Genomic DNA, 22177 nt, shown 5'->3' on the forward strand with positions numbered 1-22177 from the left:
TAAAATGATAACCGCTCCATCTTCTTATTTATTTTTATTATTAAATATTTATACAATGCCATAAACTCGTACTGCATGTTAAACACACAGGGCTACATGGTCATGGTACAGTTCTTACTTGTGTTGATGAGCCCTTCAGTGAGGCTCATCTAAGCAAATAACATTTGCACAGAGCTGCCCCAAAGAATATATTATCTAAGATAGGCAGGACAAGATGTGCAGAACCACAGTTCCAGGAAGGGAAGGTGAGGGATGCTTATCACTGAGAAGGTAGGAAGGATGGATTCCTGGAAGAAATGGGCTTCAAGGAAGAATGTATAGGAAGAGAGAATCATAGAATCATAGAATATCAGGGCTGGAACGGACCTCAGGAGGTCATCTAGTCCAACCCCCTGCTCAAAGTCGGACCAAATCCCCAACTAAATCATCCCAGCCAGGGCTTTGTCAAGCCTGACCTTGAGAGGAGGGAGGATGCTGGGCAGATCGGTGTGTATGTTAGACATAGGGAATGGCATGATGGAAAGGATTAAAGCTGAGAGCAGGAGAAAGAGGAAGGGATTGGTATGGCAAGAGCAGTGAGAGCTTCTGGGAAAGGAGAGGAGTCTGGAGAGGAAGGCAGAAGTGAGGTTATGTAGTTTCTTGAAGGAGATTGCCAGGAGCAGATGAAAGGATTCAAGGAGAGAGTGGCATGGCTGGAGAAGAGGATGGAAGAGTGTTTCAGGTAGATTGGAAAGGTGAGGGTGGAAAGCAGAAGGTTACGATCATCACTGTGAGAGATGGACAAGGCAAGGCCAAGGGTTCTGGCATGGGAACTGGGAGGGCAGTATGGATTTTGGTTATGAGAAAAAGGAAGAAGCAAGAGGATTTAGCTGCGGGAGAGAGACTGACAAACGTGGAGACTGGATTCTTGGTGTATCCCCAGAGCATGTTCAGCAGGAAGCAATAGTTCAAGCTCTTCCCCCAGGCTGCCCCAATTAGTCTCAGCCCCTTCCCTTGAGGAATCATCTGCAGGGTTGTGGAGTGCTTCAGACTCTTTGGGCCTACTCACTCTCTGGCCTCTCTGCTAAGCAGAGCCGATAAAAAAGTCCAAATTTTGATTTTTCATCAAAAATTTCTTTCAACAAAAAACATGAAATAAATTTTTTGCAAAACATTTTCCTGAAGAAAATCGCCCCGTTTTTTGACCGGATTTAAAGCTGGTGCACACTGTTCAAATGTCAATGGAAAAAACAGGATGAACTTCACCAAGAAAATTCCCATTTTTCAACCAGTTCTACCACTGAGGCTCCCAACAAGAGAGAGAATGTTGGTGATGATCCAGGCACCAGAAACAGGACTGAGACCAGCAACTCCTTTGACATGGGACACTGAGGATGGTAACATTTGGTCACTGCTGACCTGAGCTGAATTCAAACCAGTGACAGGCTCCATACCTCCTGAGTCAGCCAGGCCCCCAGTGCATGATTGGGTGCACTTAAAGTTAACAACTCTCTACTTTAGCTTGTCCCTTCCCAGTCTCTGCAATGGGTTTCTTTTCATAAAGCAACATGGACTTGTTTTCAGGTCCCAACACCCGCCATTTCTATATGTTTTATTTTAACGCACTAGATAGCTCAGGTTACCAGTGATATTTTGCGGTGGTTCCCAAATGAGCCTTAACTGCTCAGATTTTTCAAAACCCACAAGCCCCTAATTGAAAGCAAATGTAATCGGACATATACAATACTCTGAGGTTCACCACAGTGCTCTGCAGTCAGCGTTACTGGAGAGGTTATTAAAACTTCTTGGAGTTGGGACACAAATACAGCTTGCAAGATTCTAGCAAGGACCCAGAATTTATTAGGTTAGGCTAAAACATTGCAAAGTCACGGTCAATCCTCTGTTCAGAATACATCTAAGTTCTGTTTAAAAGAACATCCTTCCTGAGCTTAGCCCAATTGCTTTACGAGCAGTGACTGAAAAACAAGACGGGAATTCTACTTTCTAAGGGACTAATTCTGTTGTTATTCCCTACCTCACAGTGTTGTGAGGACAAAGGCATTGAAGACTGTAAAGCACTTTGATCTACTGATGACAAGTACTATATAAGAGGAGGTATTATTGTTGTTATTACACCAGGGAAAGGCGGAATAGGCCCTCTGATTTCAACTGAGTTATTCCAGATTTGCACCAGTGTAACGGAAAGGATAAAATAGCCCTAAAGATGTAGAGTAGCCTTCAGCCCAGACATAGAGTCACAGCCAGAGATAAGCAGCAGCAGATCCATTCCATAAGCCTCCTGAGCAAAAATGCTAGAATTTTCTAAAAGCATTTTAATTGAATTCCCACTGGCACTTGAACCTGCACTTAAAAGCAGGTCTAGGGTTATCTATGAAATTTCAATTAAATCAGAAGCTTTGATAATTTGATAACTCACCCCATAGTCTGGAGTCAAAACAGGCTGTTATTTGATCTCTGTTTGTGTTTCGGGGGACAGCACGCATGAAAGACGGCCGTGCAGACGAGTCAAAAGATGGATGGTGTGGCAGCTATTTCACCAATAGATCTTCAGCATGTCTCCTACAGCCCAGACAGTGGTTATCTACCAACCGTTTGGGGTCTGTTATCTTTTGCATACAGTATTCTGTAAGTCCCTTAGCAGGCACCCCATTATCTTGAGAGAGACAGAAAGGCGGAGAAGCTACAGCACTATGTCAGATGCACGCACGACTAAAGAAACTGCTGCTCTGTGCCAATGTCTCTTGTGGGGGACAACAGCCTTTTCTTCTCCTAAGTGCTGAAAGCAAAATGAAAATAAATTGAACCCCAGGTTGAAATACAAAATAGCTTAAAAATGGAGAGCCCAATCCAACCTGTGCAAAAGTCAATGAGAATCATCTTTCCATTAACTTCAGTGGGATCGATGGATAAGGTCCTAAGTGTGAAACATACAGATGGTCAAATACACTAACATCACTGTGGCTGTGTCAGCAAAAATAGCTAACTGACTTAAATCACAAGCTGTAACTCTGACCAGACGGCTGACGAAGGGGCCTTGCCTTGCCTTAAACTTCATTCAGTGCTCTTCACACCTAGTGCATCTTCTTCTCTCTTTGAAGGGAACTGCTGAGGGCTAAATGTTATGCAGGAGGAAGCTCAGATTCCAAGAGGCCAGGTGCATTCATACAGTATAATCTACACAGGCCTGATGCAAAGCCCTTTGAAGTCAATGGGAGTATTTACGTTGATTCCAATGGGTTTTGACTCAGGTCCTCTCTCTATTGGATTATATATTTTATATATGTATATACTCCAGCATAGAAACACCATGAGGTGTAACAGTTAAGGCTGCCCAAGCGTTAAAAAAATAGGAAATCCCTAGCTAAGTAATACCAGACATGCTACCCAGCAATAAATCAACAACAGCTTAAAGAATATACAATCTTCATCTGACTCCATTCAACACGTGGGTCATCCATCACAGTCATAAGCAAACGCCCCACTGAAAATGTCTGTCCACAGCCCCCGCTCTTCCAAAAGTGGGAAATGAGCTTCACTCAACAATATTCCAGTAACATTCATTTAGATATGGAAATGGCAAATTGGTTTCTTCTCCATTAAACAATGCATTAGTAACCTGACCTGCCAGGTCTTGTTTTTCAAAAAAGCAGGGAATAAATAGCAGCAAGAGCTGTTTAGGTTGAACATTAGGAAAAACTTCCTACCTGTTAAGGTGGCTAAGCACTGGAATAAATTGCCCAGGGAAGTTGTGGAATCTATGTCATTGTCTAACCTGCTCTTAAAAATCTCCAAACACCTGTCAGGGATGGGCAAACTTTTTGGCCTAAGGCCACATCGTGTTTCTGAAATTGTATGGAGGGCCGGTTAGGGGAGGCTGTGCCTCCCCAAATAGCCAAGCGTGGCCCGGCCCCCGCCCCCTATCCGACCCGCCCTGCTTCTCACCCCCTGACAGCCCCCCCGGGACTCCTGCCCCATCCAACCTCCTCTGTTCCCTGTCCCCCGACAGTCCCCTGGGAACCCCTGCCCCATCCACCCCTCCCTGTCCCCTGGCCGCCCACCGCCGCCCCATCCAACCCTCCCTCTCCTTCCTGATTGCCCCCCCGGGACCCCTGCCCCCATTCAACCCCCCTGTTCTCCGCCCTCTGACTGCTCCAACCCCTATCCACACCCCTGCCCCCTGACTACCACCCCAAACTCCCCTGCCCTCTATCCAACCCCCCTGCTCCCTGCCCCCTTACCGCGCTGCCTGGAGCACCGGTGGCTGGCGGCGCTACAGCCATGCCGCCCAGAGCACCAGGACAGGCAGACGCGCCGCCCAGCTGGAGCCAGCCAGGCCACCGCGCAGCTCAGAGCACCGGGTCAGGCCACAGCTTTGCAGCTGCACTGCCCAGCAAGAGCTCGCAGCCCCACCGCCCAGAGCATTGCGCCGGCGGCGCAGTGAGCTGAGGCTGCGGGGGAGGGGGCTAGCCTCCCGGGCCAGGAGCTATGGGGCTGGGCAGGAGGGTCACGCGGGCTGGATGTGGCCCACGTGCCGTAGTTTGCCCACCTCTGGTCTACATATTACTTAGTCCTGCCATGAGTGCAGGGGACTGGACTAGATGACCTCTCGAGGTCCCTTTCAGTCTATGATTCTATGATTCTATGGGCGGGGGGCGGGGGGGGGGGGGAGGCTGGTAAATCAATGACATTAAATGCTGCTACGTTCCTGAAAGAAAAATTCAACCTACCACCTCCTGCCTGGCAGATCATGAATTAATGCGTGACGTGATCTATCTAACACAGACAGGAAATGCAACGGGTGTAATTAACACCCTAGCAAAGGTTCACCTAGCTACACAAAGTCAGATCTGGCTAGGAAGTCCCCATCACTCTCACTTCCCCTCCATTCCAGGCTTATCCTAAAGTGTAAGGAAAAATAACTGGCACTTCTCTAAAGCCTTCCATCCAAAGATCGCTAAGTGCTTTATCAATAGTAATTGATTAAGCCCTCTCAATACCCTCTGCTCCACGTAAGAATTATTGTCCCTGTTCCTGTGTTTTAACTATAGGGCCCTTGAAATACACCTAACATTGTTCTCCTGCTGTTCAGTTCTCCCACTATCAACCTGTTTCAATGACTTTTAGGAGGTTTTAGAAGACCTTGCAGCCTGTTTTAGCTGGATAAAATATTTCAGGAAGTGTTGGTTTGAGGGTAATGAATGCCAGACATGTTTCTCAATGTGAAAACCTGTTTGGGTGGTTTTGCACCTTGATTTTGATGAGCTTTGAATCCAGCTATTTTAGTTCCTTTCCTGTCCTCATTATCCCACATTTTCTCTATTGCTTGCTCAATTAATTCTACCCTTTGCATTCTCACCTGATTTCAGATACAAAGAGAACTGACAGAACATACTCTCTTGACAGGTTTTAGAGGTAATATTTCTTCCAGGATTAGCAGATAATTTTTAACAAGTATTATGATTGCTAAGCTCTAGATTTACATTGCAGCATAGCACCTTGTATATAAGGATCAGAAAGCACTTTGCAAATATGACTCAAGCCTCAGAACGCCCCGTGAAACGGTATAATGACATTTATATTACGAATGGGTAAAAAGAGGCAAGAAGGGGTTAAGTGGCTTGCTTTAGCCACTCAGCTACACATGAATTCTGAAGTTAAGCACAAAGTACAACTATTACACTATCACTTTATATTCTAGGGAAAGGCATCGGCAGAGTATCAGCACTGATTGTTTCTTTAAGGATATACTAAAAATCTGTTGGACGGGGAAAAGCCACTTGAACCAACAAGCCTATTCTTCACTGAAACTCCACTTCTCTGCTTTCTCACTGGACCTCTTCAATCCCCACCTCCACACAAAAAACCAAGTTGTCTCAAACTCATTTATACTCATAAATGTTATGGATTTACTAACCTCCATACTATTGTTATGTTTGGGTCACACAACATACCCAGCAGGCCAGTTTGCAGCACTACTGATGAGGGATAAACATATCTGAGCCAGATTCTGATCTCAGTTACTCCGTGCCTTCAGATTTACTCCAGTATAACTGAGAGCAGAGTCCATCTTGTGGCCATTTATAGCAAGCCAGACCTAAGCAACCCTAATCCATTGCCGAAAACAATGCAGGATAAAGCGACTCGAAGCTGGGTTGTTGGATTTTTGCATGTCGATACCAAGAATGCCCTCCAGAAGACATGCTATTTCATAACAGCACTGGAATATGAGCAGTGATGGTGAGTGGAGTAGTCTGGGTGTTCTTTGTGGGATGTCGTTCTATTCTTTGAGTGAAGCAGTTCTGCCTAAATTCCCAAGTTATATCAACAGGCACAGACATTAAGGAATTCAGCCTTAAGAAGGCCCTGTGAGATAGATAAGAATTATGCTCCCCAATTGATAGTTGGGGAAACTGAGGCATGGAGCTGTGAAATGACTTGCTGAAGGTCACACTGAGTGAGTGGCACAGCTTGAAAGGGACTCTAGTGGTGAAATCCTGGCCCCAGTGAAGACCACGGCAAAACTCCCACTGACTTCAGTGGGGCCAGTTTCACCCCAGATCTCTCAGCTCCCAGTCCTAAGTATCAAGCATAAAAATTATCCTTGCTCCCCTATACACTTACACTATACCTTCTTCTGGGACAATCATGTCTTTGCTATGAAAGCACGAGCAGATCTGCATGCAATATTCAAGATGTGGTGTAACCACTTGGTTGTACAATAACAGTCAGAGGTGCTGGAACAATTTGTATAGTGCAGGTGCTGAGAGCCCTTGAACCAAACTGTAAACTCTGTTTATAATGGAAACCACTTCAAGCCAGGGGCTGCGGTAGCCCCCCAGCACCCCTAGTTCCAGCACCTATGAGAACAGTGATAATGTCTGCTATTCCTCTCTTGATACAGTCACTTATCCAATTGACCTTTCTCTCTCCCTACCCGCCTCCCCCCACTTTTTTGGTTGTTTTGGGGTTTTTTGCTGTTGTTGTACCTATTCCATTTATTTTGTGTCCTCGTTTCTTCCAGGTTTATTATTTGATGTTTATCTACATTTGATTCCATTTTTCATTTACTGGCCCAGTAACTAAAAGATTCAAATCTTCTCTCAGCATAAGTTGCATTATTTGCTAATACCACCAATCCTGCAGTCAGCAGCAAACTTCAACATCTTATATTGGATGTTCTAATCCAAATCATTTATACACTGTGAACAAGGTAGTAAATCCCATGTGAAACCAACACTGAAGAGCCCCTGTAAGACATTGGCTATTTCCTTTTTTTTTTTTAATCAAAGAGACACTGTCATCCCCTGCACTGTGTTAATTTACTTTAGATAATCTTCTAAGTGAAACCCTATCAAAGATCTTGAAACTATGAGTTGGTAAAAGACTAAATACACTATTTTCAAGTATCTTACTGTGCTTCTGAGACCCAGCTACCAGGTTTCAGGTAAGAGAGAGTGATCTTCTAGTCTTGAGGTCATGTAGATCAGAAGGGTATTAACCACGTTTTAATTCTGCAGCTCTGGAATGCCTGACTTCTCAACCATCCAAGTGTCACTGAATTATCATCTTATCTGATGATGGGTAAAATTTTCAAAAGCACCTAATTGACTTAGAAACCTAAATCCTATTTTCAAAAGTGAATTAGGCACTCAGATTTTTAAAGGTATTTAGCATTTAAAGACGCTTACATAACTTTAAAAATCTGGCCTTGAGGAGTCTATATCTCATTGAAAGTCTTTGGGATTTAGGTGCCTATGTAATTTAGGTGCTTTTGAAAATTTTAACCTAAGGGTCAGATTTTTAAGGGTATATAGGTGCCTAACTCCCACTGGAATCAATGGAAGTTAGGCACCTAAATAGCTTTACAAATCTGGCCTGATGTCACTTCTGAAAATGGGATTTAGGCTGCTATGATACTTAGACCCTTTTGAAAATCGCACCTTATGATTTTATCTTTATAGAAATTTAAATCAGTTTGTTCTGTATTGTATTTTATGATCAACACCATACAAATAAAAATGTAAGTTATTATCATGACGACTGCTGAATCTTATAAGTGGAACGAATTTCCCTAATATAATACGTAGTCCTACTTTGAGTGTAGGGAACTGGAGTAGAAAACCTCCCAAGGTCCCTTTCTTCCAACACTTCTATGATTCTCTGAATATAAAGATATGTGTTACACACCCGTAATGCATTTCGGCTAGGTGCACAGCTTAAAAATAACTGACATAGTGATACTACCGTATAAATTCCAATAAAATGAGAATGCTAACTGCGGAAAATATTGCATTATGCACTACAAACAAAAGTTGAAATGGCAGGCTTTTGCATAGCACATCTGTACAGAGACACAAGCATTGAATATTTCAGGAAACATAGTTGTAAAGGGGTCAAATGAATGACAACGCATTAGCATAATACACTGATAATAGAACAGAGAAATGTGTTTTATAACATTAAAACTTGCAGCAAAAGTATTATAATCATTCTGTGTTTAAGGGTCACTATTTACTAGCATCCAGTTCTTGTTACACTACAAATCAGGCTCCATCATTGCTACAAAAACAATCATATTTAAACACAACCTTAGACCATGGTTATGCACAGGAAAAAATATGTTATATTATTGAATTGTGCTTTAACATTGCTGTACACCTCTAAGTTAAAACACGGCTCCTTAACATGGTTACTGTAATGTCTTGGCAATATACCCTCTATATTCCTGACCAGAACTTTGTGACAACCAAAGAATAGATTGCCCATGGAGAATCCATCCTGGATTTTACACTGAGCTTACTATATACAGGCATTGGACTTTGGGAGTTTGAATGCTGCATTATGCAATGCAGACATGATCAATAAAAGCTCATGATTATATACCTCACCATTGTGCCTCGGTACTTTATTACATGAACTTTAGTTATTGAGTATGTTATATACTTCAACCCTCCCTTAAAATTATATTGTCTACTACTTAATATGTTCCAAGCTCTCCTGGATTTGTGTACTGTTTGTAAAACCCTTTACTATTATCAAAAGATTCTTAGATAAGAAACTTTGCTATAAGTGCAAAATATTATTTTTTTATTATTGTTGTTGTTGCTGTTATAGGTGGGCCAAAATAGAGAGCTGTAATTCAAGGCTATTAGAATTTCTGGGCTGGAGTATGTTTTTCAGAAGTGAATTCCCAGATCTGAACCTGCCCTCTTTGTTGAATCCAAACCAGAACGGTTTGAACTCTCCTGTGAACCGCATGTTCAAGTTGGCAGAAAACTCACAAAAGTAGCTGATCATATGTGATTCCTACCATGCAAGACGGCAGAATTATTGCAAGGTCATTTGCTCTCTTCAGACCTCTGTTATTTTGGGTACAAAAATCTCTTGGAGATGTTGTTCTTGTCTAGTATGGACCCTTGCCTAAATTCAGCTTTGAACTCAAATTGCAAAACCTAGCCTAAAATTAATCCATTTCTGGATTAGTTATTTATCATCATCAGCTGAAGTGGTATTCAGATGAGCAGCATTTCATTCATTTAGGATGGTGGAAAAACAAATATGTGCCTTCCTCTTTAATACAAAATAAATCCTACAGTAATGATTCAAAACTCTACAATTTATTGGGCACAGCCATTTGCACACCTAAATATCTGCTACATCTGCTTTTGCAGGTGCAGCAAAAGTTCCAAATATGTAAGTTTGCCAAATATATACATTTCAAATCTAAATAGTTATAACGGTCTCCTTCTTTCCTTATCTGCCAAAAACTACAGTTCAAAGGTCACTCCCCCCATGCAACAGTCCATGTGGTAGTAGCAAACCCTAATGCTTTGTAAGGCATGTTGGGAATGCAGCTCTAGGCTCTGCTTTATGTGTTAGTGCTATCATCAGCACTTGCAAGAGTGAAGGCTACTAAGGACCCGTTTTCACTACAGGTATCATCCTGGTAGAGGGGGCGTTGTTACAGCACTATTCAGCTTTGCAGTGTAGATGGAACCTTAATTGTGTTCTGTTACAGAACACAAGGAAGACCCCGTCTATACTGCAGAAAGGAACCCTGTTGTAAACAGGCCCCTTGACTCCGTTATAACATTAGCGCTGATGGGTCCTAATTGAATTTGATGGGATGGCACCCTGGGGCCTATGCTGTCCTGTTCCAATACTATCCCTATGGCACTTTCCAAGCCATTTGCCTTTAAGCTTCATAGAAGTTTTCAGAAGTATGGCAGGGGGTCAAGAGAGCTGATGGAGATACCTTATTCCACGGACACAGGGCTCAAAAACCTTGGGAGGTGACCCAAAAGGTGGAACAGTAAAACTAAACAGGGAGCTCGGGTCAAACTGCTTCATGCAAAGGGTAATGGGCCTGACTGTCTCAGAGTTGCTTAGCACCAGCATCTATCATTGTCTGCAGTAGGATTTCCAGGTGCTCAGCACTTCTGAAAATCAAATCAAATAAACATCATTATACTGCGTACCACAGGAGTGTGCGGCTCATTGCAGCTGACTGCCCCAGGGAGCTTGTAAACCAAAGGAGACATAACCCAGAAAGGGAAGGCAATAAACAAGGGGGTGAAGGAATGTCAGAATAAGAGTTCTGAGGAGAGATCGGGAAACAGGCATGTTGGGCAACATTTTCAAAAGCACCTAAGTAATGTAAGAGACTAAGGTGAAATCCAGATGCCATTTAAGTCAATGGAGCGACAGAAGAGATTAGTGGCAATTTTTTCCAAAACACCTACTTAGGAGTGTCTTAGAAGCCTGAGTTATAGTCTCAAAAGTGACTTAAGGCCAGAATAAAGGTATTTAGGCACCTGACTTGCATTTAAATCAATGGAGTTAGGCACCTAAATAATTTTAAAAGGCTGGCCCTTGAACACCACGTCATGCCTAAGTCTCATTGAATGAGGCAGGGGTAGTGTGGACAAAACAGTATGTGATCACGAAATAAAAGACTGTATCGTGATGCACAGCATATTCAAGGGGGATTAATTCAGGTTGCACAGACACCCCTAATTCTGGCATTTCCAACCTTTCGAGTACTTGACTTGACTCTTATTCTTTTAGCATTGTTTTTTGTGTGTAGTTTACATATAAATTAAAATTGTGACCAGTATCTCCATTGAAGACCAGAGGAAGTAACTGAAGAAAAAAAAAAAGAATTATTATATTAGGGTCCGAATCCTGCCCTCCTTTACACCCATGTAACCCCAATGACCTGACTGGGGTTTATGAGTGTAATTGGGAGTAGAATCTAACTCCAAGAGCCCAGGTGGTGCCCCACCTTGTTTCTGCAGAAGACAATTGAAGGGCATGATACAGGAGCAGGAGGAGAGGATAAATCCGGGATTTTTTACTGTTCTTTCTGTTCTTTTGCACACCGACGGCTCAGGGTCAAGTTCTCCACGGAGATGCCCTTTGCGTAGATCCTACACAGCATTCCTGCAAGCCATAGACCTCCTTCCCTTCCCCTTCACTCAACAAAGAAAAATACCAAGCTGTTTCCATTGGCTTCTCCATTGTGGTTTTGTAGGGGCTAACCTTCAATTTCAACAATACATCTTTTGTGAGGAGCTCCCAGCAGAAACCTTAGACAACTTCCCTAAGATCTGTTTGCTTACAGAAGACGAGGTAGGATTTATTTAAACCTGGCTAGATTAATGTCTTGCAGACATTAGCAAAATGAGATTTAATCAGGCTTTTCTCTATACTTTCCAATGAAACAAATCACATTCATTATCACGTCGGAATAAGATACAAGTACTGAGCTGTGAAACTTTAGTCTTTTGTCCTGGGGAGAGTGGAAGGAGGTTGAAAGAAAATGGGATCAAAGATAACAGCTAGGACTGTCTGAACATTCAGACTGGCAAAGGCTGTAGAAGAGCCGTAGGAAGGGAGGAAGGACTGTGCAGTGCTTTGAGGGCTATCCTGGAACTTGGAAGACCAGGGTTTAATCCTTGCTCTACCATAGGCATCCTGTGTGACCTTGAACAAGTAAATTACCTTTTACAAATGGAGAACTGATGCACAGAGAGACTAATAGCACTGCCTTCCCTTGTAGGGAAACATTAAAGACTGTGGGGCACTCTGATGCGGACTATATCAGTACCTCAAGTAGGCAGGGGTGTGGTCTAATCATTAAAATTAGGATTCCTGGGTTCTATTTCAAGCTGTCATTGGCTTCCTCTGTGATCCTAAGCAACTTACTTCTCTTCTCTGTGCCTCAGTTTCTCTACCTGTAAAATGGGGACAACATTTTCCAGCCTTCTAGAGATGTTTTAGAGTTAATTAATGTTTGTAAAGCCCATTCAGGTTCTTGGATGAATGTTGTGACAGACAGTAAATTCCAAGTGCAATGAGCCCTTAACGCGGACATATCCTCCTACTTTTTAAAATAACTTAGCAGTGCAGAGCTAAGCAGTGAACATACAATCATGGCTTTTTTAACAGTCGCCCCAGAAATTCTCCTGAAGAGGCCTAGCTGAAAAGACAGGTTTACTCTTTTTGTAGATCTCAGATTATAAATCTGAAGAAAAAGAAAAGACTATGCAAGGTTAGTGTGAGTGCAAATTCTAGCATTTCCCTACGCAGGCACAGTTGTGTGCATACAAACGGAGACATTGTTTTGAAGATGAGGCCCTTAAAGTACAAATCTCCCACTCTTCGACACTGGGCTGGGAACTGTGGGCCTGAACAAAAGCCTAGTGGAGCTGATGCAAAAACTCCCATTGACCTGAGTCGGCTTTGGATCAGGCTCCACATTGGTTGAACTGGTTTAAAACCCAAATGGCTCTAAACATGTTTTGGCCCTATCTGCAATGGCCATGCAAACAGTGTTGAAACCAAATTAGCCCGGCACGGTTTACAATCAATGCAGCACACAGGTTTGAGGCCCAGTGTGGATGGGGTCAAGATGTTTTTAGCAGGCAAATATCACAAGTAATACAAAGTGTGGGTGTGTTGGGGCAGTGAGAACAGGGGAAGAGGAAATATCAGCTAAAGCAGCAGCATTGTTAGTAAATATAATTGTCAATTTTTTTTCAGGAGGAATTAGCATCTCTTTAAATAAAATGTACACCTCTACCCCGATATAACGCGACCCGATATAACATGAATTCGGATATAGCGTGGTAAAGCAGCGCTCCAGGGGGGCGGGGCTGCACGCTCCGGCAGATCAAAGCAAGTTCAATATAACGCGGTTTCACCTATAACGTGGTAAGATTTTTTGGCTCCCGAGGACAGCGTTATATTGGGGTAGAGGTGTACTAGTTCTCAGATCCTTGGCCAGGTCTCTGTTTGAATCAATCTATCCATCCCAAGGTAAAAGCTACGACTCTGTTTTATCTCTAACCAAAGCTTTGCCCTCAACCTTTGCTTTGGCTTCCTGCTTCCAGCAAATAAACTCTCCAGAGACAATTTTGGTTCAGGATCATACTCCAGTAAAAAAACGAAATATCTTCAGGAAGGAGTACAGTTAAAGAGGCAGCTGCTAATAATGAGACAATCTCTAAGTGGCAGGATTTCCATCTGCTGCTGAGACAATGCTTTCAGGAGCTTAATGACTCCTTAGTGATAACAGGCAAGTTAAAACCAACAAACTGGGAAAAGTTCTCTCATTAGAATTATCAGCAAGAAACAATGAAAAAGTGGGCAGGGAGCTTCCTGAAGAATGGAGACAAGACTTGTGTTTGGGAGTGTTTGAATCCCCCCCACACACACACTCTGGCTTATTTTTACCTAATTACAAGGCCATTTCCCAGGTAGCATCTGAAAGCTTAGAAAGCTGTTCTCACATCCATTGGAGGTAATAAACCAGAATGACCTTCAGCTTCCTTCCGTGCAAACAAAAGCACCGTGTGGCGCTGGAAATCAAATATGACACTTACTCTTTCGGAGGGTTAATGTCCTCTGGTCGAGCCTCAAAGAACCTAAAGACTTCATCACACTGTGAAATGTGAGGAGGAAGTCTGACCAGTGCCTGTAAAAGAAAGGAGGGAGGGGAGAGGAAAGTGTTTAGAGAAATCAAGCTTAGAAACAGGTCCTTAAATATACAACCAAGAGGCAAGAAAAGGAACAATGCAAAATTCTGGATTGTGTCAGCAGAATGATGTTAGAAGAGCAGAGGAAATAAACAAGAAAAGCATCATGCCAGGGTGCTTCCCTGAAAAGAAAAGTTGTGGCATGTGTTAGTGCAAATGGGTTATGCTGTGTGCCTGAACAAGCAGAGGGGCTTGGGGATGGCTGGTTTGGTTTTGGACACATGGGGCAAAATTCCATTTTAGCTATTCCTGTGCAAGTCCATCTTACTTATAGTGTAAACTCTTCAGGGCAGGGACCGTCTCTTTGTTGTGTTTGCACAGTGCCTAGCACAATGGGGCCATGGCTACTAAGTATAAATACATAATAAAATAATAAATACGTAAACTACAAATTCAAAACTCACTAATATCGTGGAGTAATTTGCTCCATAAACCCTCTCATTTATGGAGTGAATGCAGGACTTGCCAATGAGTTTCCTTGCAAGTTAACAGGAAAAAAAGTGATTAATTGGTTGGAAAGACAGGCAGAGAGGATTTTTCACAACCTGCAATGTATCATGGACAAGTACAGTATAGGGTAGCCGTGTTAGTCTGGATCTGTAAAAAGCGACAGAATCCTGTGGCACCTTATAGACTAACAGATGTATTGGAGCAATAGCTTTCATGGGTGAATAATGCACTCTGTAAAGTACCGATATGCAGTGCGCATTACACTCAACAATAATAAATGCAATTTGTGGGATAACATCAATTATTTTTAAGTCTATTGAAAACTAAGCATTCAAATAGATAAGACAAGCACATCACGTAAAGGCCAAAAATGTCTTAGGTATTTGCTCTCTAGGTTCCATGGCTTGGTTCTCTCAGAGAAGGTCAAATATTCATCTAAAATGTGAGAGGCAGCAGAGAAGAAAGAATCAGATCAGTGCTCTGATTTGCACATGATTCAGAGATTTACAGAGGGAAGTGAACAGCATAAGGGGAAGAGAGGGCTGGGATTAACCCTCTCCTTTGCTAAGGCATGTTGGAAGTAGGCTACGTGAACAGTTAAATATAGACAAAGCTTCTTAGAGGCATTGTAAACCTGTTCAACAGAATGAGTCTGTCTGGCTCTTAAGTCAGTTGAAAATAGGGCAAAAGACCTGAACTTCCTTCCAGACAATCTTGAAAGACAGATGAAAAATCGCACTAGTACTAACTCATGGATATGGCTGGGCGAACTGGGCTTGACTAACCCCGTGATAGATCTGATTGATCTTAGTCAGACACACATCTGAAACAAAAAGCCACGGTGGTGCGATTCAGTTAACTGCGTTGTTCTACGTCTAACCAAACTTCTAGAAGCACTGGAATTTGTTTCCATATAATTGCAGTGGGGGAGGAACAGCAGAAAATTTAAAACGTAATGACTTAATACTGCATTTCTGTCCCCTGAATTCTCCAGCTACAGTACATGTATCCCTGACTTGAAGAGGTCTGAAATTCAAATTCAAGGGCTTCTTAAGAGTCTAGGGTTTTGCTTTATTCTACTTGAGGCACATTACAGGTAGGGGAATTATATTAGACTTCAGTGAGTTTGTGAACCAAGTGACACTGGCCTTCGGTGAAATGCAGAGGAGTGCCAAACAGTGAGGAAGCAATGCTGGGCTGCCCAAACTGGAAACGGCATAGCTGCTGCAGTGCTGAGAACATGACATCGAGCACAGATCATTCTCTCAATATATCACATAGAGAACTGAAAAGAAACAAATGGAAAACGAAATGCTTTGTCTTGGAATAAAGATGCCCTAATCTCGGCTGTTGCACAATTAATAATTGATGTCTTGTTTTAAACTAAAAGAAATAAAGTTGTGTGAGTTTTGTCCTCATTGCGTATAAACACACACATACATATGGCAAATCAGAACCATTATCCAGAAGACACAATTCCGGCCCAGGAATAGCAGTAACTGTAGAAATTTGAAATTGGATTCTACCCAAGGGGGGAGGGGAGAAGCATAAGAGTAAGAGAAACGTCATTGGATTTCACAACACAATGAACATAATGAAGACACAAACACAAGGTTAAAGCACATTTCATTCAGCTTCAGCCTTCAAGCAGAAGGAGAGGTGACTTGATCTAGTGGACTGAGAAAGGGAATGGAGCCCTGAGAGCTTGTGCTGTCTCTGCCACTGACTCCCTTTTGACTCTGGGCAAGTCACTTAACCTCTTTAGACCAAATTCAGAGGAGATAGGTAAACTAGCTACCCATATCTGGAATAGGGAAAGAAACCCCTATTTTGCTGGGGTGCTGAAAGACTTAGTTATTTAATGTCTGTTCTGTGTTTCGAAAAACTATTGTTGTTTATGGGCTTGACCTTGCGACCACTGGAGTCAATGGTGCAGCTTCCAGAGACTTCAGTATTGCAGGACTGAGCATGGTAAGCACTAAGTATCATTAACAATAAACATAAATCCCCAAGTGTCACTTGGCCCTGCAAGTCTAGAGTGGCTCCTTCCTGAGGCGACTGTCAGAGAGGACAACATTTTGTCCACACACCCCTCCCACAGGGCCATAGCAACAAAGAACGTGGCCCCCTCCGAACGGTGTTCCCTTCCGAACATATGTCCGGGCGGGGCCCCTTACAATGCAGAAACTGGAATGCGGTATTTATTTTATTTTGCCACTTTTAGGGGCCCCCTTCCTTGCGGGGCCCCCTCCGGTCGGAGGGTATGGAGGGCGCTCGCTACGCCTCTGCCCTCCCAATCAGGAAAAGGCTAATGATGGCCTTTGGGCTGAACCGGTTCTGAACAGACACACCAACAGAGCCTGCTCCATTTGGAGCAAATGAGCTGAAAAGGGAGGGTGTGTCACAGGAAGGGGTGGCAACCAGGAGAAGAGATACTGTGCACCAGAGGCAGCTGACTCCTGTAACACAGCCACTGAGAGGAGGCCAGTTTGCGAACCTCTGCTGCCCACAAGGACTCATCAGACCACATACAAGCTGGCGGGTTTGAAGATAAGCCCTGACCTGGGATCAAGCCATACCCCATCTTCATAAACAAGCCAGATCTTTACACACTCTTTTGAAACACTTGGAGACCAAGTGCCCCCATCATAAGAAGGATTTTGAGGGGGGCAGAATTTATGAAAATGCCCAATGTAACCTAAAGAGAGCCCAGCCTATCACAGAGTGCCTAACATAAGGAACCTACATAAGTGGCCTTCACTTGAATGGGAGCTATTCATGGAAATAGGAGCATGTGGTGGATTTTCAAATGGGCTAAGTGACTTAGGAGCACAAGGCCCATTGACTTTCAATAGGATTTGTGCTCAAGTCATTTAGGCGCTTCTGAAAATCTCACTCCCAAATTTATGTCCCTATTTTGGGAAATCTTGGGTCATCCACAAAGAAAACCATTGGCTCTACCTAGTTTAATATGTGGAGATATACACCTATCTCATAGAGCAGGAAGGGACCCTGAAAGGTCATTGAGTCCAGCCCCCTGCTTTCACTAGCAGGACCAAGTACTGATTTTGCCCCAGATCCCTAAGTGGCCCTCCCAAGGACTGAACTCACAACCCTGGGTTTAGTAGGCCAATGTTCAAACCACTGAGCTATCCCTCCCCCCATTTAGGTGGGACATTTCAAAAGCACCTCAATGACTCTGGAGCACAAGCCCCACTGAAAGTCAGTTTTTGTTAGTTTTTTAAACTACAGCTCTGACTCTGTACTTGTTTTAACACCCAAAACTCCTACAGAAATCAATAGGATTTGGGGATGCACAGAGGCTGTAGGATCCGGATCCACGTAATATCTCCTAGAAGACACTGCTGCTGGGAAAACTCTGTGTAGACGGGGCTGCTGGGGCCTGGGAGGCTACTGCAGCACTAACCACACATTGTTCTGCCCCTTACAGAGCTCCCTTAGGCAACCATACAATGCACCAACCATTAGCTACACAAGTCTAATGAGATTCAAGACAGTTAACAAAGAGCAACAGTTTGAGGAAGAGAATAAGTCCCAGGGCAAAGATACAACAGAGCAAAGGAAGGACTGCAGGACAGGGTCAAGGAAAGGAGGGAGTTCAAGATAGGGAAAGAAAGAGAGGAAAACAGATGGCAAGGGAATGAAAACAATTGGGAAGGGGCAAGGGGTTGGAAATGGGGGCAAAATACATCATTAGAAGCAGCAATCATCCCAAAGTGGTAAAGGATTTGCACAGGAAAGATGAAAGATAAAAACGCTAACACATGGAATTCAGTTTTTCACGCTTGCAGAATATTATCAGCAATGACATGTTTATCCGTGCCGAGTATTGAAAGCAGTAATGAGCAACTCATACCTCACGCACACAGCCATATGCCTTCAGAAAAAGGTGTTTATGGCTTTATTTCAACATGCAATTTTCTCGGTAGAATGCGGTTTCCAGAGAAAACTCACAGAACAATGGCCAATATCAGAAAGCGTATTAGAAGTGATGCAACATCTGCCAGTTCATATCCAGTCAATCTTCAGTTATAAAGGCTTTTGGCAAATGTTAATATTTACATGGTGCCATCCGTGTGCATGGTGCTGTATGTTAGATGGAGTGTGTAAAACAAAGAACAGATCCAGGCCCACAGGAGCTTATTGTCCGCCAGCACAGAAAGTGCAATTCAACATAATGCAAAACCACAAACAGACCACAGAATGGAGAGTGTGTGTTACGGACAGAACGTGTCTGTATGTGTGTGAGCATGAGCGTGGTTTTGTATACATATCTGCATATGTGTATGTATAGACACATATACTTACAAATATACACACAGATGTGTTTTACAGACATTGGTATACAGATGTGTGCATGTATGTATATACATGTATGTATACAAATGCATATTATAGGTGCAGCTGGTAGTGCTGCATATAGTTAAGGCTGTTTGGCACTTCCCATTATAAGAGCCTGTTTTCAATTTCTTACAATTTTTCAGTCTTGAATTATTCAGGCTGAAATTTTCCATGCTGGGTGTCTGCCTTAGGCTGAAATTTTCTGGAAAGTTTCAGGGAAAATGGTTCAGCTGTTTCTCCGAATGAGGTAGAGGTTTTGCCATGATAAAAAAAAATTGCTTACCACTGTTTCACTAAGAACTTCTAGCGCCCCCATGCTTTGGAGCAGGGGCTTGAAATTTGGCAAGGTGGTTGTCCTTGTGTCAGGAATGTGCCTTTTGCATCCCTGTGAAAATTCACCCAAATGTGTCCAAGCTACATGCCTCTGAAAAACTGCCATTTGCACATGCTCAGTAGAGACTTCTTAAAGGTTGGCAGCTAAATTCTCCAGTGATTCCATCTGCACTGAGCATGCTCCATCCTTGCAGAGTTCCTAAATGCCAAATGTACTGCGTATGCGCCATCCCCATAAAGCAACTGAGCACACTCCTCCAATCTGGCACTCCAGGGGACTGATCAGGACTTTCCTTGAAATTGCTGCTCCTGGCTGCCAGGGGCTGCTGAACTCAGAGAAAAACTGTGCTTTCAATACTCCCCCTGCTGGTTTCCAGGCAGCATGGAGTGGAAGCTACTGGGCTTGAATGAAGAAGGGACAAGGGCTGGATTGAATTACTTTGTTAGCTCAAATGGCAGATATCTGTGCTGTGGATCTAATGGTTCCAACTCAAATGATGACCCACGTGAGTGTCAATATGATTCCATACAATTACGTTTGTTTTTTCAGTTTGCTTTTTTAAAAGCTGAGAAAATCACACACAATAAAATTACATGAAAAGAACATTAAAATAGCAAAGTCAAGGACTCTTATGGTATGTATATTTATAAAGACAGTAGAAGACCTAGTCTAAATTTTCTGATTTTTTTTTTTTAATTTTGACAAAAATTTAAGATAAATTTTGACTTTTTTCATGAAAATGTGACACATTTTTGATCAGCTCTAATTATTATTAATTTTTCATTTGGTGCTCATTTGGCTCTGTAGTAGACACAAACAGAAAGACTCATATGTGTAAGTCTTGGCAGAATAATGGCCTTAAAGACTGACATAGAGCAGAGAGGATCGACTGGGAAATCTAGAGGAAGGTAATTTTCTTTTTTTAATTATGATCTCACAACATGTGGATAATGTGCAACAAGCAAGATCAAATTTTTCTCACTTGGAGCTGCCAGTATTCAGCCCCTCTGAAATCACCCACTTTTATTTAGGTGTGAAAATACGAGATTTAAGTCCTTAATTTAGGAAAGTACTTAATGCTTACTTAAACCCATTCCTAGTCAGGTCGGCACTGAAGCACGTACTTTTTAAGCACATGCTTAAGTCAATGTGATTTATGTACGTGCTTAAGTGCTGTCCTGAACAAGAATGCTTTCCTACATTGGCAACTCCAAGTCTGAAAATGTTGGTCTGAGTTTTTCAGAGGGGGTTGAACAAGAAGAGCATGGTGGTTTTGTGAACCACAACTCAGAGGTCATTCCATGCATAAGGCACAGTATGTATTGGACACATGCTTACCAAGAGATGTATTTTGGCCATCAAAGTTTAGAAGTCCTATTAAATAAAATGCTCCTCCCTCCCCCGGCAGAGCAAGAATATGAAGTTGCTCTTTATTTTAAATTGGCAAAGAATCTTAGATGCAAGAAGGAAACTGGTTCAAATGAGCCCAGAGGAGCACAATTCACACTAAAGTAACTGAAAGTCTATGGTTAAGAGTGAAATCATCCAGAGATATCAATTCCAGTGGGCAACAAATATTTACAGGCAGAGTTTGCCTAGTCTGTTAGATTACTTTCTAAATTAACCAGCAATACATTCAGAGTGCTGCAGTTTATGTTCATAGATGAGAAAAAGCACTGAAAATATTTCCCTCTGCCCCTCTCCCCTTTTCACTGCTTCTTAAATGCTTCTTACTGCTGTGCCAAATATTGGCCTAATTATCACAGTGCAGCTATTTCCCTGAGCTGTAATAAAACAGTGAAATATCCAGAGTCCTTGGGAGGTCTCCTTGGTAGTGGGCAGTGTGGGAGTCCAGTGTTCTCAAGTTCAGAAGGTACGCACTCTTGGGGGCTGACATAGTACATTTTACAGACCTCCCTGTGCTGCAGCGGCTCCACACAAATGCTCAGACATGCTTTGTCTGGCTTTCATTGTTTCTGTGTCTGTTGAAAAAAATCAGACCCCACATCTCAAACGTGCAAACCCTCCCGCCCGGAGAGAGACAGCTTGCAAACTCAAATGATAAAAAAAGAAGAAGAAGCTGTAGCATTCTTATCACGCATTTGCCAGGGCCTTTCTGAACTTCTGCTTTCCAGGACAGGTGATATGGAGGAGTAAAGCTCATCTGGCAACAATCAGCCTGAACTCTGGGTTTGAGCCTGCCATCCTTACTCACGCTAGAGGTGCTACTGATTTCAGTGATGCTGCAGCTGCAAGCAGCTGTCATAGAGGCAGGCCTTTGTCTTATTTATTGATTTTAATACCCTGGGTCAAAAGTCCTCCACGACAGCTTCACGCAATCGCAACCCTAAATCATCACCTTTCAAGGCTCAATATTCAGTTGCATCCTAATTTTTAGTTCACAAAAGGTGAACTTCATCCCTGTCTGTGCCTCACTTGAATTCCATTTAAGCTATTTTGGGGGCTAATGTGGGACTGAAGTGGTGCATAATTGATGAACACTTCTCCGTGTTTTATGTTATTGCGGTGTAGTTTGGGATAACTGTTTTAAAATCAATACATGCAGTGAGAAAGGAAGAAAGATATAAAGGAGTTAACACTTCTGAAGTTGTGGGGCTAGATCCTAATTTCACTGAAGTCTGTGGAAAACATATGTAGCAATAATTGCTGCTCGGGAGGAAACAGTTAATATTAGTTAATACTGTTTTATCCACAACCTCTTTCCCCTTCCCTGTATCAACTACTTTTCCTGGTTGTTATGCTCCTCATTCACAGCCGCCTAACATTCCTGGTCAATTTCATACTGGGGGGAATTCAAAGATTGGGCGAACATCCAGGATTACACAGATCATATACAATGGATTCAGAAACCCCTTACACTGATCTATAGCAAAAACCCCAGAAAATACTCCTGATGTCTAGGTCTTAATAAGAACCAGGCATGAAATACTGCCCCCATTGAAGTCAGTGGCAACATTCTCATTGATTTCTA

General features: G+C 42.8%; 1 protein-coding gene across 2 annotated transcripts in view; it reads right to left on the reverse strand.

Annotated features, from left to right (window-relative positions):
• The window catches only part of SH3PXD2A (SH3 and PX domains 2A), a 372422-nt gene that overhangs the window by 191041 nt on the left and 159204 nt on the right, over positions 1–22177 (reverse strand). For both annotated transcript variants that reach the window (XM_065407840.1, XM_065407839.1), the window contains exon 5: positions 13887–13978. In XM_065407840.1, the coding sequence (XP_065263912.1) occupies positions 13887–13978 (92 nt within the window). The remainder of the gene's footprint in view (positions 1–13886; positions 13979–22177) is intronic.

The sequence above is a fragment of the Emys orbicularis genome, chromosome 7 (assembly GCF_028017835.1).
Source record: "Emys orbicularis isolate rEmyOrb1 chromosome 7, rEmyOrb1.hap1, whole genome shotgun sequence".
Lineage (NCBI taxonomy): Eukaryota > Metazoa > Chordata > Testudines > Emydidae > Emys > Emys orbicularis.